This window comes from Salmo trutta, chromosome 2, assembly GCF_901001165.1.
Source record: "Salmo trutta chromosome 2, fSalTru1.1, whole genome shotgun sequence".
Classification (NCBI taxonomy): Eukaryota; Metazoa; Chordata; class Actinopteri; order Salmoniformes; family Salmonidae; genus Salmo; species Salmo trutta.
This window is the reverse complement of record NC_042958.1, coordinates 52,205,364-52,223,085: the sequence shown is the minus strand read 5'-3', so window position 1 is coordinate 52,223,085 and position 17,722 is coordinate 52,205,364. Positions and strand designations below refer to the sequence as shown.

The 17,722-nt window shown below is 46.0% G+C and overlaps 1 protein-coding gene across 1 annotated transcript in view; it reads left to right on the top strand.

The window, feature by feature from the left end:
* LOC115156984 (neurexin-1a-like) overlaps positions 1–17,386 on the top strand; it is a 62,037-nt gene extending 44,651 nt beyond the window's left edge. Inside the window, exons 15-22 of the mRNA XM_029704801.1 lie at positions 6,099–6,302; positions 9,398–9,424; positions 13,227–13,349; positions 13,637–13,786; positions 14,550–14,781; positions 14,922–15,112; positions 15,306–15,479; positions 17,264–17,386. Of these exons, the coding sequence (XP_029560661.1) occupies positions 6,099–6,302; positions 9,398–9,424; positions 13,227–13,349; positions 13,637–13,786; positions 14,550–14,781; positions 14,922–15,112; positions 15,306–15,479; positions 17,264–17,307 (1,145 nt within the window). The 3' untranslated portion in view covers positions 17,308–17,386. The remainder of the gene's footprint in view (positions 1–6,098; positions 6,303–9,397; positions 9,425–13,226; positions 13,350–13,636; positions 13,787–14,549; positions 14,782–14,921; positions 15,113–15,305; positions 15,480–17,263) is intronic.
* Positions 17,387–17,722: the final 336 nt, after the last annotated feature.

Here is a 17,722-nt window from a genome sequence, read left to right as displayed (position 1 = left end):
GGAAACATGTTATCATTGCCAAAGCAAGTGAAATAGATAATTAACAAAAGTGAAATAAACAATAAAATTAACTCTCTCTACCCCCCCTCTCTCTATCTATCTCTCTTTATTTAACCTTCATTTAACTAGGCAAGTCAGCTAAGAACAAATTCTTATTTACAATGACGACATACCAAAAGGCAAAAGGCCTCCTGCGGGGACGGGGGCTGGGATTAAAAATAAAAAATAAATATAGGACAAAACACACATCACGACGAGAGACACCACAACACTACATAAAGAGAGACCTAAGACAACAACATAGCAAGGCAGCAACACATGACAACATAGCATGGTAGCAACACAACATAAAAACAACATGGTAGCAACACAACATGGTGGCAGCACAAACATGGTACAAACATTATTGGGCACAGACAACAGCACAAAGGGAAATTAGGTAGAAACAACAATACATCACGTGAAGCAGCCACAACTGTCAGTAAGAGTGTCCATGATTGAGTCTTTGAATGAAGAGATGGAGATAAAACTGTCCAATTTGAGTTCCAGTCGCTAGCTGCAGCGAACTGAAAAGAGGAGCGACCCAGTGATGTGTGTGCTTTGGGGACCTTTAACAGAATGTGACAGGCAGAACGGGTGTTGTATGTGGAGAATGAGGGCTGCAGTAGATATCTCAGATAGGAGGGAGTGAGGCCTAAGAGGGTTTTATAAATAAGCATCAACCAGTGGGTCTTGCGACAGGTATACAGAGATTACCAGTTTACAGAGGAGTATAGAGTGCAGTGATGTGTCCTATAAGGAGAATTGGTGGCAAATCTGATGGCCGAATGGTAAAGAACATCTAGTCTCTCGAGAGCACTCTTACCTGCCGATCTATAAATTATGTCTATGTACTCTAGCATGGGTAGGAAGGTCATCTGAATCAGGGTTCGTTTGGCAGCTGGGGTGAAAGAGGAGCGATTGCGATAGAGGAAACCAAGTCTAGATTTAACCTTAGACTACAGCTTGGATATGTGCTGAGAGAAGGACTGTGTACCGTCCCGCCATACTCCCAGGTACTTGTATGAGGTGACTACCTCAAGCTCTAAACCCTCAGAGGTAGTAATCACACCTGTGGGGAGAGGGGAATTCTTCTTACCAAACCACATGACCTTTGTTTGGTAGGTGTTCAGAACAAGGTTAAGGGCAGAGAAAGGTTGTTGGACACTAAGAAAGTTTTGTTGTAGAGCATTTAGCACAAAAGGGAGGGGGCCAGCTGAGTATAAGACTATCATCTGCATATAAATATATATAAATAAATGGATTAGAGAGCTTCCTACTGCCTGAGCTATGTTGTTGATGTAAATTGAGGAGAACGTGGGGCCTAGGATCGAGCCTTGGGGTACTCCCTTGATGACAGGCAGTGGCTGAGACAGCAGATGTTCTGACTTTATACACTGCACTTTTTGAGAGCAGTAGTTAGCAAACCAGGCCAAAGACCCCTCAGAGACACCAATACACTAATACCAACCCACTAGAATGGAATGGCCTACCATATCAAAAGCTTTGGCCCGAGTAAATATAAATAGCAGCACAACATTGCTTAGAATCAAGGGCAATGGTGACATCATTGAGGACCTTTAATGTTGTAGTGACACATATATAACCTGAGCGGAAATCAGATTGCATATCCGAGAGAATACTATAGACATCAAGAAAGCCAGTCAGTTGATTATTGACAAGTTTTTCCAACACTTTTGATAAATAGAGCAAAATAGAAATAGGCCTATAACAGTTATGATCAGCTTGATCTCCCCCTTTAAATAAAGGACAAACCGTGGCTGCCTTCCAAGCAATGGGAACCTCCCCAGAGAGGAGAGACAGGTTAAAAAGGTCAGAGAAAGGCTTGGTGATGATAGGGGCTGCAACCTTAAAGAAGAAAGGGTCTAAACCATCTGACCCAGATAGTTTTTTGGGGGTCAAGTTTAAGGAGCTCCTTTAGCACCTCAGACTCAGTGACTGTCTGCAGGGAGAAACTTTGTAGCGGGGCAGGTAGAAAACAGGATCGGGGCTAGTCGCACTATAAGGGCTGGGAGGTGAGAAAATGTTGGACGGGCAAGTAGGCATGGCTGAGTCAAATAGGAATCCTGATTTAATGAAGTGGTGATTAAATAGCTCAGCCATACGCGTCTTTTCAGTAACAACCACATCATCAACATTAACCTATCTGGACGCTTGCGTCCCACCTACTCAACAGCCAGTGTAATCCCGTGGCGCGATATTCAAATACCTTAGAAATGCTATTACTTAAATTTCTCAAACATATGACTATTTTACACCATTTTAAAGACAAGACTCTCGTTAATCTAACCACACTGTCCGATTTCAAAAAGGCTTTACAACGAAAGCAAAACATTAGATTATGTCAGCAGAGTACCCAGCCAGAAATAATCAGACACCCATTTTTCAAGCTAGCATATAATGTCACATAAACCCAAACCACAGCTAAATGCAGCACTAACCTTTGATGATCTTCATCAGACGACAATCCTAGGACATTATGTTATACAATACATGCATGTTTTGTTCAATCAAGTTCATATTTATATCAAAAACCAGCTTTTTACATTAGCATGTGACTAGCATGTGACTAGCATTCCCACCGAACACTTCCGGTGAATTTACTAAATTACTCACGATAAACGTTCACAAAAAACATAACAATTATTTTAAGAATTATAGATACAAAACTCCTTTATGCACTCGTTATGTCCGATTTTAAAATAGCTTTTCGGTGAAAGCACATTTTGCAATATTCTGAGTAGATAGCCCAGCCATCACAGGCTAGCTATTTTGACACCCACCAAGTGTGGTACTCACCAAAGTCCGATTTACTATTAGAAAAGTTTGATTACCTTTGCTGTTCGTCAGAATGCACTCCCAGGGCTTCTACTTCAATAACAAATGTTGGTTTGGTTCAAAATAATCCATAGTTATGTTCAAATATCCTCTGTTTTGTTCGTGCGTTCAAGACACTATCCGAAGGGTAAAGAAGGGTGACGCGCCCGACGCGTTTCGTGACAAAAAATGTCTAAATATTCCATTACCGTACTTCGAAGCATGTCAACCGCTGTTTAAAATCAATTTTTTGCAATTTTTCTCATAAAAAAGCGATAATATTCCGACCGGGAAACCCTGTTTTAGTTCAAAGACAGAGAAAATAAAAACATGGGGTCGCCTCGTGCACGCGCCTCAGTTTCATTGTACTCTGATAGACCACTTACCAAAGGCGCTAATGTTTTTCAGCCAGGGGCTCCAAAGACATCATTCAGCTTTTTCCCGTCTTCTGAGAGCCTATGGGAGCCGTAGGAAGTGTCACGTTACAGCAGAGATCCTCAGTTTTCAATAAAGAGAGTGAAGAAGCCCAAGAAATTGTCAGACAGGCCACTTCCTGTAAGGAATCTTCTCAGGTTTTTGCCTGCCATATGAGTTCTGTTATACTCACAGACACCATTCAAACCGTTTTAGAAACTTTAGGGTGTTTTCTATCCAAAGCCAATAATTATATGCATATTCTAGTTTCTGGGCAGTAGTAATAACCAGATTAAATTGGGTACGTTTTTTATCCGGCCGTGTAAATACTGCCCCCTATCCCTAACAGGCTAACCTTTATGGGACCGGCGGGACGAATTCGTCCCACCTACGTAACAGCTAGTGTAATCCTGTGGCGCGATTTTTAAAACGTTTGAAATGCTATTACTTCAATTTCTCAAACATATGACTATTTTACACCATTTTAAAGACAAGACTCTCGTTAATCTAACCACACTGTCCGATTTCAAAAAGGCTTTACAACGAAAGCAAAACATTAGATTATGTCAGCAGAGTACCCAGCCAGAAATAATCAGACACCCATTTTTCATGCTAGCATATAATGTCACAAAAACCTAAACCACAGCTAAATGCAGCACTAACCTTTTATGATCTTCATCAGATGACACACCTAGGACATTATGTTATACAATACATGCATGTCTGTTCAATCAAGTTCATATTTATATCAAAAACCAGCTTTTTACATTAGCATGTGACGTTCAGAAAAAGCATACCCCCCGCAAACTTCCGGTGAATTTACTAACAATTTGCTAAATTACTCACGATAAACGTTCACAAAAAGCATAACAATTATTTTAAGAATTATAGATACATTACTCCTCTATGCACTCGATATGTCCGATTTTAAAATAGCTTTTCGGATGAAGCACATTTTGCAATATTCTAAGTACATAGCCCAGCCATCACGGGCTAGCTATTTAGACACCCGGCAAGTTTAGCCTTCATCAAAATCATATTTCCTATAAGAAAAATGGTCTTACCTTTCCTGTTCTTCGTCAGAATGCACTCCCAGGACTTCTACTTCAATAACAAATGTAGGTTTGGTCCCAAATAATCCATCGTTATATCCAAACAGCGGCGTTTTGTTCGTGCATTCTAGACACTATCAGAATGCTAAATCACGGTCGTGCGCATGGCGCAGAACGTGACAAAAAAATTCTAAATATTCCATTACCGTACTTCGAAGCATGTCAACCGCTGTTTAAAATCAATTTTTATGCAATTTATCTCGTAGAAAAGCGATAATATTCCGACCGGGAATCTGCAATTAGCTAAACAGCCGAATGAAAATACTCCACGGGGGCGAATCGCGCACGCGCCTAATTCTATTGTCCACTGATGGGACACTTGGAAAAGGAGATAATGTGTTTCAGCCTGAGGCTGCCTCGTCATCGTTCAGGTTTTTCCCGGGTTCTGAGAGCCTATTGGAGCCCTAGGAATTGTCACGTTACAGCTAAGATCCTGACTCTTCAATAAACAGAAGCAAGAACAACAACACCTTGTCAGACAGGGTACTTCCTGCATGAAACCTTCTCAGGTTTTTGCCTGCCATAGGAGTTCTGTTATACTCACAGACACCATTCAAACAGTTTTAGAAACTTTAGGGTGTTTTCTATCCAAACCTGAACAATAATATGCATATTCTAGCTTCTGAGTTGGTGTAGGAGGCAGTTAAAAATGGGCACATATTTTTTCCAAAATTCTCAATGCAGCCCCCTAGCCCGTAGAGGTTAACATCAGTGTTCAAAACTCTCTTTCATAACTACGTCTCAGTAATGACCAACAACATCTGGATTGGAGCTGTGAACCCACACTTTCAATTGATACATTTTAGGTATTAAGCTTCTAGTGTTAATGTACAGAACCCCCTCCCCCCTCTCTCTACACCCCCTCTTTCTCTCTCTCCCCCTCTCGCTCTCTCCTCATCTCTCTCTCTACCCCCCTCTTTCTCTCTCTTTCCCCCCTCTCTCTCGCTCGCTCTCTCTTTCTTTCAGGTGTTCTGCTGAAGCAACATTTTCTCATTTAATTTAGTCAGCTGTTAAGAAATTACTCAAACGTGTGCGTTTGTGTGGGTGTTAGTTATGTTATCATGATGTAACAGGCCAACCTCCCAGTTAATGAGGATTCATTAGCATTTTAGCTTTTCACCCGCTCTTCCTCTCTCTTTCTCCCTCCCTATCTCTCCCTATCTCTCCTTCTCCCTCTCTCTCCCCATCTATCCTATCTCTCCTTCTCCCTATATCTCCTTCGTTCTCTCCTTGCTCGCTTTACCGAGCACTCTTCTGTTCCCTCTGAAATGCACTCACTTATTCACACACACACACTGAGCTCATCAGTATTCATGAGACCTCTCTCTTCCTGTTCTCTTGTTTTCGCCTCCAACGGTATCCCACACACACACACAGAGAGAGAGAGAGAGAGAGAGAGAGAGAGAGAGAGAGAGAGAGAGAGAGAGGATTGAAGGACCAGAGAAAGGTAGAGGCAGAGGAACAAATATAGAATATAGAACCATCTCTCTCTCAGCGGAAAACAGCTTTGAATTGAATATTTTCTGGAATTTAAGTCAAACTGGAGACATTGGTTTGATCTGCTTTGATGTGGTCTCATCTGGACTGGTCTGGACTGCTCTGGTCTGGACTGGTCTGGACTGCTCTGGTCTGGACTGGTCTGGTCTTTTCTGGTCACTGCCTGATATTAACATCTTCCCCTCCTCCCCCCTCTAGATGCGACCATCCTATCCTATGATGGTAGTAAGTTCATGAAGGTCCAGTTGCCCGTATCGATGCATACCGAAGCAGAGGATGTGTCGCTACGGTTTCGCTCCCAGCGGGCCTACGGTGTTCTCATGGCAACAACATCACGGAACTCAGCCGACACGCTCCGACTGGAGCTGGATGGTGGTCGTGTCCGACTCACTGTCAACCTAGGTACACACACATACACTGTCAACCTAGGTACACACACACATATACTGTCAACCTAGTTACACACACACATACACTGTCAACCTAGTTAAACACACACATACACTGTCAACCTAGTTACACACACATACACTGTCAACCTAGGTACACACACGCATACACTGTCAACCTAGTTACACACACACCTACACTGTCAACCTAGTTACACACACATACACTGTCAACCTAGTTACACACACACCTACACTGTCAACCTAGGTACACACACACATACACTGTCAACCTAGGTACACACACACATATACTGTCAACCTAGTTACACATACATACACTGTCAACCTAGGTACACACACACATACACTGTCAACCTAGTTACACACACATACACTGTCAACCTAGTTACACACACACATACACTGTCAACCTAGGTACACACACATACACTGTCAACCTAGTTACACACACATACACTGTCAACCTAGTTACACACACACATACACTGTCAACCTAGTTACACACACATACACTGTCAACCTAGTTACACACACATACACTGTCAACCTAGTTACACACACATACACTGTCAACCTAGTTACACACACATACACTGTCAACCTAGTTACACACACATACACTGTCAACCTAGGTACACACACACATACACTGTCAACCTAGGTACACACACACATACACTGTCAACCTAGTTACACACACATACACTGTCAACCTAGGTACAAATCAAATCAAATCAAAAATCAAATCAAATGTATTTATATAGCCCTTCGTATATCAGCTGAAATATCAAAGTGCTGTACAGAAACCCAGCCTAAAACCCCAAACAGCAAGCAATGCATGTGAAAGAGGCACGGTGGCTAGGAAAAACTCCCTAGGAAAAACTCCCTAGAAAGGCCAAAAACCTAGGAAGAAACCTAGAGAGGAACCAGGCTATGAGGGGTGGCCAGTCCTCTTCTGGCTGTGCCGGGTGGATATTATAACAGAACATGGTCAAGATGTTAAAATGTTCATAAATGACCAGCATGGTCAAATAATAATAATCATTGTAGTTGTCGAGGGTGCAACAAGCACGTCCGGTGAACAGGTCAGGGTTCCGTAGCCGCAGGCAGAACAGTTGAAACTGGAGCAGCAGCATGGCCAGGTGGACTGGGTACAGCAAGGAGTCATCATGCCAGGTAGTCCCGAGGCATGGTCCTAGGGCTCAGGTCCTCCGAGAGAAAGAAAGAAAGAGAGAAAGAAAGAGAGAATTAGAGAGAGCATATTTAAATTCACACAGGACACCGGATAAGACAAGAGAATACTCCAGATGAAACAGACTGACCCTAGCCCCCCGGCACATAAACTACTGCTGTACACACACATACACTGTCAACCTAGGTACACACACATACACTGTCAACCTAGTTACATACACTGTCAACCTAGTTACACACACATACACTGTCAACCTAGTTACACACACATACACTGTCAACCTAGTTACACACACACTACTGTCAACCTAAGTACACAGTAGGCCTATACCCACACTCTGTAAACCTGAGTACACAGTAGGCATATACCAAAACACTGTAAACCTAAGCACACAGTACACCTATACACAAACACTGTAACCTAAGCACACAGTAGGCCTCTACCCACACTCTGTAAACCTAAGTACACAGTAGGCCTATACCCAAACACTGTAAACCTAAGCACACAGTAGGCTTATACCCAAACACTGTATACCTAAGCACACAGTAGGCCTATACCCACACTCTGTAAACCCAAGTACACAGTAGGCCTATACCCAAACACTGTAAACCTAAGCACACAGTAGGCCTATACCCACACACTGTAAACCTAAGTACACAGTAGGCCTATACCCAAACACTGTAAACCTAAGTACACAGTTGGCCTATACCCAAACACTGTAAACCTAAGTACACAGTTGGCCTATACCCAAACACTGTAAACCTAAGTACACAGTAGGCCTATACCCAAACACTGTAAACCTAAGTACACAGTAGGGCTATACCCAAACACTGTAAACCTAAGTACACAGTAAGCCTATACCCAAACACTGTAAACCTAAGCACACAGTAGGCCTATACCCAAACACTGTAAACCTAAGCACACAGTAGGCCTATACCCAAACACTGTAAACCTAAGCACACAGTAGGCCTATAACCAAACACTGTAAACCTAAGCACACAGTAGGCCTATACCCACACACTGTAAACCTAAGCACACAGTAGGCCTACACCCAAACACACTCAAACATAACCTGAGAGCAGAGCACATGTACATTGAGCTTAATCAAGATCTGCTATTACACACACACACACACACACACACACACACTCTTACATTGTTGTATTGTATTATATATTTGGTGTGTGTATTGTTGAACAGAGGGTTGGTCCTCCCGGTCCGAGGCTGCATTCCCTGCTCACTCCCAGATGACCACTGCACCCCTACACACACGCACACACACAAATACACACAGACACACACACACACAAATACACACACACACACTCAGCAATAGATGCAGGGGTGTGTGTTGGTCTCTGGCTGTAGCATCTGCGTCTCTGCTGTGGTTGACAACACCCGACACACTGAGGTATTATGGGAACCATGACCTCTGACCTCCCATGTTCCTCTGCTCCACCAGGGGCGGGATTTGGTGCTCTGTTGCTAGGTGACAGAAATATGGGGCCACGCCCACCTCAGTGTCCTGATGTTATGGATGTTATGGTCACGGAGGCTGTCACTCTGACCAGAGTAGCCAATGACACACAGGTTACACTGAGACCTCTCGCTCTCCCTCAGCCAATTACAGAGCAAGACAATTCAGAGATTCATCAATCTTATTTGCTGGATTCTCAGTGCTACCATGTCATTCGCTCAGAGCAGATAGCAGAAAGCCCTAATCCTCTGCTTTGATTGGCCAATAACCCCCTCCCAGCTTGCCCTCAGAAGGCGGGGAGAGTGTGTGTTCTCAGCGAGGTGTGTGTGTGGAGTGTGTTGGTGTGTTTGTCCCCAGCGCGTGGAGTTGTTTGTTTGTGCAGTGTTAACCCTCTGCTCTGCTCTCCCTCCAGACTGTATCAGGATTAACTGTACTGCCAGTAAGTCACGCTCCATCTCACACTACCTCTGTGTGTGTGTGACTGTGTGTTTGATTCTGCTAGAGTCCAGGGTTATTAAGGCAGCCATTTTAGAGATAATGTAGAGAGTGAGGAAAAAGGGGGGCGGGGGTGAGGTGACAGAGGGAACAGGAAAAAGGGGGGGTGGGGAGGTGTTAGTGAATTAGGTGAGAGGGGGAACAGGAAAAAGGGGGGGTGTTAGTGAATGAGGTGAGAGGAGGAACAGGAAAAAGGGGGGGTGTTAGTGAATTAGGTGAGAGGGGGAACAGGAAAAAGGGGGGGGGGTGTTAGTGAATTAGGTGAGAGGGGGAACAGGAAAAAAAGGGGGTGTTAGTGAATGAGGTGAGAGGGGGAACAGGAAAAAGGGGGGGTGTTAGTGAATGAGGTGAGAGGGGGAACAGGAAAAAGGGGGGGTGTTAGTGAATGAGGTGAGAGGGGGAACAAGAAAAAGGGGGGGTGTTAGTGAATGAGGTGAGAGGGGGAACAGGAAAAAGGGGGGGTGTTAGTGAATGAGGTGAGAGGGGGAACAAGAAAGAGGGGGGGGTGTTAGTGAATGAGGTGAGAGGGGGAACAGGAAAAAAGGGGGGTGTTAGTGAATGAGGTGAGAGGGGGAACAGGAAAAGGGGGGGTGTTAGTGAATGAGGTGAGAGGGGGAACAGGAAAAAGGGGGGGTTAGTGAATGAGGTGAGAGGGGGAACAAGAAAAAAGGGGGGGTGTTAGTGAATGAGGTGAGAGGGGGAACAGGAAAAAGGGGGGGGTGGTTAGTGAATGAGGTGAGAGGGGGAACAGGAAAAAGGGGGAACAGGAAAAAGGGGGGGTGTTAGTGACATTAGGTGAGAGGGGGAACAGTGAAAAAGGGTGGGTGGTTAGTGTAAGTAGGTGAGAGTGGGAACAGAAAAAAGGGGGGGTGGTAGTGAATGAGGTGAGAGGGGGAAGCAGGAAAAAAAGGGGGTGTTATGTGAATGAGGTGAGAAGGGGGAACAGGAAAAAAGGGGGGGTGTTAGTGAATGAGGTGAGAGGGGGAACAGGAAAAGGGGGGGTGTTAGTGAATGAGGTGAGAGGGGTAACAGGAAAAAGGGGGGGTGTTAGTGAATGAGGTGAGAGGGAGAACAGGAAAAAGGGGGGGTGTTAGTGAATGGAGGTGAGAGGGGGAGACAGGAAAAGGGGGGGGTGTTAGTGAAGGAGGTGAGGGGGGAAACAAGGAAAGGGGGTGGTAGTGAATGAGGTTGCGAAGGGGGAACAGGAAAAATGGGGGTGGTGTGGGGTGTTAGTGAATGAGTTAGAGAGGGGGAACAGGAAAAAGGGGGGGTGTTAGTGAATGAGGTGAGAGGGGAACAGGAAAAAGGGGGGGTGTTAGTGAATGAGGTGAGAGGGGGAACAGGAAAAGGGGGGGGTGTTAGTGAATGAGGTGAGAGGGGAACAGGAAAAGGGGGGGGTGTTAGTGAATGAGGTGAGAGGGGGAACAGGAAAAAGGGGGGGGTGTTAGTGAATGAGGTGAGAGGGGGAACAAGAAAAGGGGGGGTGTTAGTGAATGAGGTGAGAGGGGTAACAGGAAAAGGGGGGGTGTTAGTGAATGAGGTGAGAGGGGGAACAGGAAAAAGGGGGGGGTGTTAGTGAATGAGGTGAGAGGGGGAACAGGAAAAAGGGGGGGTGTTAGTGAATGAGGTGAGAGGGGGAACAGGAAAAGGGGTGAGGTACACAGGGAAGAGCGAGAAGAACCAAGGAAAAAGAGAACGAGAGAGAGAGGTGTACAGAGGAGTGTGGCTTCTCAGGGCTTCTAGATAATTATGTCTCCTTCATGCTGAAAGTAAAAGATTCTCTATCCCTCCATCCTTTTTCTTCCCTTCCTTCCTTCCTTCCTTCCTTCCTCCCTCCCTCCCTCCCTCCCTCCCTCCCTCCCTCCCTCCCTCCCTCCCTCCCTCCCTCCATCCATCCACCCCTCCCTCCCTCCATCCATCTATCCACCCCTCCCTCCCTCCCTCCCTCCCTCCCTCCATCCATCCATCCACCCCTCCCTCCCTCTGAGTGCTTTGTTTGTCTGTAGGCTGTGGTGAGGTGAGCTCTGTGTGTGTGTTTGTCTGTAGGCTGTGGTGAGGTGAGCTCTGTGTGTGTGTTTGTTTGTAGGCTGTGGTGAGGTGAGCTCTGTGTGTGTGTTTGTCTGTAGGCTGTGGTGAGGTGAGCTCTGTGTGTGTGTTTGTCTGTAGGCTGTGGTGAGGTGAGCTCTGTGTGTGTGTTTGTCTGTAGGCTGTGATGAGGTGAGCTCTGTGTGTGTGTTTGTCTGTAGGCTGTGGTGAGGTGAGCTCTGTGTGTGTGTTTGTTTGTAGGCTGTGGTGAGGTGAGCTCTGTGTGTGTGTTTGTCTGTAGGCTGTGGTGAGGTGAGCTCTGTGTGTGTGTTTGTCTGTAGGCTGTGGTGAGGTGAGCTCTGTGTGTGTGTTTGTCTGTAGGCTGTGGTGAGGTGAGCTCTGTGTGTGTGTTTCACCACGCAAGACGACTCTATGATGGCATCCTGGTACTGACAAAGGGAGGTGTTGCCATGGGAACATAACTAGACAACTTGTCTATGTCTATTGGCAGTATGTAACATAATGCTTTTCATAAGCATAGAAACCTTAAAAGGTTTTATTCTGATTTTCTAATGATCCTGAGTTATTATCAGCCATTTGGAGTAAAAACCAAATTGCTATTGAAAGAGCTGATTATTAAACATGACAAGAGTTCGTACAACTCAGTAAAGACAATATTACATACATTTAATTTGTATACGTTCCATCTATAGACAATTTGTTCCGCAAATTAGTCACTCTTCCATGACCATATTTCATGTCCTGTGTGTGTGTGTGTGTGCGTGTGTGTGTGTGTGCGTGTGTGTGTGTGTGTGTACGTGTGTACGTGTGTGTGTGTACATGTGTGCGTGCGTGTGTGTGTCCTGGCTGTTCTCAGGTTGGCATGGATCACTGCCTCATTCTCACATCAGCCCATTCACCCCAACAGTGTGCGGTCACACACACACACACACACACACACACACACACAAAAAACCACCAATCTCAGGCAGTGATCCATGGTAACGGGATGAGATATTTGTGCCCAGAGCACAGCTGAGACTCCTCAGGGGAGCCCTGTCCTCTCCTGAAAACGAATCACACTCACACACACACATACCTCACCTACACATGCATGTACACAGAGACCTCACACGTGGCAATATGATGTGTGTGTGTGTGTGTGTGTGTGTGCCATGGTGCTGCCATTTCCCACAGCTGAATCTGTCAGGCTGTTTACCTCTCATCTTCTCATTCCTCCTATAGCTTATAAACCCCCCCCCCCCCCCCCCCCCACACACACACACACACTGACACTCTGGTCTATCCTGGTGAGGGAGAGAGACTCACAACACTCCCCAGAGATCGCCTTCAACAGAAACTACAGAGAGAAAATGAGGAGAGAGAGAGAGGGGCGAAAGGAGAGGGAAATGGAGAGAGAGAGAAGGGGAAGGAGAGAGATGGATGGAGAGGTAATGAGAGAGAAATGGACAGAGAGAAAGGGGGAAGGAGAGAGAGAGATGGATGGAGAGAGTTCCTCCTGCTGTATTACAGCTCTATGTCCCTCTTGCTACAGAGCTGAGTATCTAGTGCCACCATGTGGTCAGATAGGGTAGGACACTGTGGCTGGAGACATGGTGGAGAATGTGTGTGTCTGTTTGTATGTGTGCATGTGTTAACCCTTCGTGTGGGTGTGTGTAAGGTGTATGTGTGTGTATATTAACTAACTGGAATGTGTGTAGGTAAGGGTCCAGAGACCATCTTTGCAGGGCTGGGGCTGAATGATAATGAGTGGCACACTGTCAGAGTGGTGCGACGTGGGAAAAGCCTCAAACTCACCGTCGACGACCTGCAATCTGTAGAAGGTAACCATAGCTACCCCCCAACCCTGTCAACCCTGACCTTTCAGTCCTAACCTTAACCCCTGACCTCAAACCCATAACCTGCAGACATGGCTCAAGTACATTCAAGCCCAAGTGTCTTGTATTTAGCTGACCTGGTCCAATGTAGCCAATGGAAAATGTCCCAAAAGTGCAAACTCCACTCACCCTGCACTCCGGTGAAGCTAAATCAAGTGCACCTCAAGTGTTTGAATGTATTTGACCCCGGTCTGCTAACCTCTCCCCTGACCCCTGACCTCTAACCCCTCCAGGTCAGATGGCAGGCGACCACACCCAGCTGGAGTTCCACAACGTGGAGACAGGCATTGTGACAGAGAAGCGCTTCATGCCTGCTGTGCCTTCCAACTTCATAGGGCACCTGCAGGGCCTCACCCTCAACGGGATGCCCTATGTAGACCTCTGTAAGGACAGAGTACACACACCTACACACACACACCTACACACACCTCTCACACACACACCTTACCAGTGTTGGTGGTAACATGTTATATAATCAGATTACTTTTCTGAGTAACATTACTACAGTTACTTTGTCAAACAACGAGTGCCTTACTTTCACAATCATATCTCTGAACGGGCGTGTTTCCATGAGCCGATCTCGACTTGTTTCCGCGTTTAGTTGTCGAGCGAGCGGAGAAAGGCTGGAGAAATGTCATGACAGCTGTTGTCCACAGAAATGTATAGAAGGCGCGTCTCTGATCTTTGCCATTGAACGCTTCTGTGATAGCAAAGCCCATAGAGTGCCCTCTATACGTCTCTATGGGTCCCTGTAAGTGCGGACTATAACCAGAACTGGCGGCTCGAGAGAAAGATTTTGAATGAAAAGATAGGCTGTACACTAGATATGACTGCTTAAGCAGCCGTACTTGTAGACTAGCAAGGCAGCGCCACAGATGAAGAAACTACTGATCAAACCTGACGCTGCTCGTTGTAATATTATAATATAACGCCTTACTTTCCACACAATGTAATATTATAATATAACGCCTTACTTTCCACACAAGTTACTTTCCACACAATGTAATATTGTAATATAACGCGTTACTTTAGTTAAATGTAACGAGTAATATGTAATACATTAGTGTTTTAAGTAACTAATCCCAAACACAGCACCTTACACATACACAACTACACACACCTCATCCTTGGTCATCTCGATCCTAGGTAAGAACGGTGACATCGACTATTGCGAGCTGAACGCTGTGATTGGTTATAAGAGCATCGTGGCAGACCCGGTGACATTCAGGTCACGGTCGAGCTACGTGACCCTGCCAACGCTCCAGGCCTACTACTCCATGCACCTGTTCCTCCAGTTCAAAACCACCTCCCCTGACGGACTCGTACTCTACAACAGAGGAGACGGAAACGACTTCATAGTGGTGGAGCTGGTCAAAGGGTAATTACCGAAACGTTGAAATAACATCCTATTGGCACGATACTGTTACTGAACAGAGGAGATGATTCCACTTGATGAAAGGACTAGTCAGAGTTAGATATCTATCTACTCATGTATTAAAGTTCCCTCCGTCCTCCCAGCTACCTCCACTACGTGTCTGACCTGGGGAACGGGGCTCACCTGATCAAAGGCAACTCCAACTCTCCTCTGAATGACAACCACTGGCACAATGTCCTCATATCCAGAGACACCAACAACCTGCACACTGTTAAGATAGACACCAAGGTCACTACACAGACCACTATGGGGGCCAAGAACCTGGATCTCAAAGGTAACACACACACACACGCATAAACTCACACACACAGACACAGACACACTTACTGTACGTACCATAATACCTGTGTACTATGTATGGGGTCTCTCAGCCCTTGTCTCTTATAGCAGAGGGAAGTTTTGTCAGCTAAGAGAGTCCCAGGTATGGAGCGAGGAGCTGCCACTCAAGCTGTGCTGTGTTCCTATAGGTGACCTGTACGTAGGGGGCGTGGCTAAAGAGATGTACCGTGACCTTCCCAAGCTCGTCCACTCCCGCGAAGGCTTCCAGGGTTGCCTAGCAACCGTCGACCTCAACGGCCGATTGCCCGACCTGCTGGCCGACGCCCTTGCTACGACCGGACAGGTGGAGAGGGGCTGTGAAGGTACACACACACACACAGGTACACACACACACGCACACCGTTAGCAAATACACAAAAAAGTCTAGGAAGACAAACACATACCAGGACCTCCCCCTTTTACTATTGCAGATCATAGCTAATTGTTGTTATTATTCTATCTCTTGCTCCAGCGAACAGCTGTTTTTATTTGTGTTATTTATATTTCTGTTTTTATTATGTTGGAGATTATCCCCCTTGCTTTGGCATCTGGCTCTCTCTTCTCTTTCTCCCCTCTCTCTCTATTCTCTCTCTCTCTCCCCCCCTCTCACTCTATTCTCTCTCTCTTCTCTTTCTCCCCTCTCTCTCTATTCTCTCTCTCTCTCCCCCTCTCTCTCTATTCTCTCTCTCTCTCCCCCTCTCTCTCTATTCTCTCTCTCTTCTCTTTCTCCCCTCTCTCTCTCTCTCTCCTCTTTCTCCCCTCTCTCTATTCTCTCTCTCTCTTCTCTTTCTCCCCTCTCTCTATTCTCTCTCCTCTTTCTCCCCTCTCTCTCTCTTCTCTTTCTCCTCTCTCTCTCTCGCTCTCTCTCTTCTCTTTCTCCCCTCTCTCTATTCTCTCTCTCCTCTTTCTCCCCTCTCTCTCTTCTCTTTCTCCCCTCTCTCTCTCTCTCTCTCTCTCTTCTCTTTCTCCCCTCTCTCTCTCTCTCTCTTCTCTTTCTCCTCTCTCTCTCTATTCTCTCTCTCCTCTCTCTCTCTTCTCTTTCTCCCCTCTCTTTCTCTTCTCTTTCTCCCCTCTCTCTCTCTTCTCTTTCTCCCCTCTCTCTCTCTTCTCTTTCTCCCCTCTCTCTCTTCTCTTTCTCCCCTCTCTCTCTCTCTCTCTCTCTATTATCTCTCTCTCTCTCTCTCATCTCTCTCCCCCCTCTCTCTCTCTCTCTCTCTATTCTCTTTCTCCCCTCTCTCTCTCACTCTCTTCTCTTTCTCCCCTCTCTCCCCTCTCTCTCTATCCTCTCTCTCTCTCCCCTCTCTCTCCCCTCTCTCTCTCTCCTCTTTCTCCCCTCTCTCTCCCCTCTCGCCCCTCTCTCTCTATCCTCTCTCTCTTTATTCTCTTTCTCCCCTCTCTCTCCCCTCTCTCTCTATCCTCTCTCTATTCTCTTTCTCTCTCTCGCTCTCGCCTCTCCTCTCTCTATTCTCTTTCTCCCTCTCTCTCCCCTCTCTCTCTATCCTCTCTATCCTCTCCTCTCTCTCTCTCTCTTTCTCTATTCTCTTTCTCTCTCTATTCTCTCTCTCTCTCTCCTCTCTCTCCCCATTCTCTCTCTCCCTGTTTGTTTTATCACAGGCATTTCTATGCTTTGTTTTTACTAACCATCTAACATATTTTGCTTGTCGTTCTTTTTGGCTGACAAAAGTTGCATTGACGAAAGCTGACTTGCAAGGTAGATCGCTCTGTGTGTACGTGTCTGTGTGTATTCATGTGATCAACTGGGTTCGAACCTGAGTCTCCTGTGCACCACAAGACGGTGTTAGCCCACTGAGCTAAAGTCTAGGGCTAGGCAGTAGCTCAGGGAGCTAATGCATGTGTTCAGGTCTCAGGCAAGATTACTCATCACGCGAGCCACCTCGGTTACACTTGCAGGTACGTGTGTGTGTGTGGTGTGTTCTGACATGACCTGTCCAAGCCACCATAGTGACATCTTCCCCTCAGCGACATCGTTCCTGTTTAAGTTCGACCACACCCTCGTCACCTCTGTCACTTGGAAGCATGATTCTAATCCCACCCCCTACTTCTAACCCCACCCTCTTCTGTTGAACCCTTCCCTCCATGTATCTAGCCTACGGCTGGCCAACCTCATGGACCGACAGCTGCTGGATGTGAAGTCAATTGTAATACCAATTCAACAATCCAAAAGTGCTCAACTCTTAAAGGAATGGGTTCACTTAAAATGTGAATGAATATGGTTTTTGCCTTGGCTGTTGTCGATCTATACAGAGTTTTTAAAGGCTTATTCTGATTATTTTGTTACTTTCAGCAGCCTCTGGTTGACATTAGCTTTCGTCCTTAAGAAGCTGACGGATTTGTCTCTTTGGCTCTCCAGGTCCCAGTACTACCTGTCAGGAAGACTCCTGCGCCAGTCAGGGCGTGTGTTTACAGCAGTGGGAGGGATTTAGCTGTGATTGCAGTATGACATCATTTGGGGGACCGCTCTGCAATGACGGTGAGTCACTTCTTATTTTCTATTCCTATGTCCTATTTCCTGTTTACTACTTCCTTTTTGAGCCAATTTGTTGTC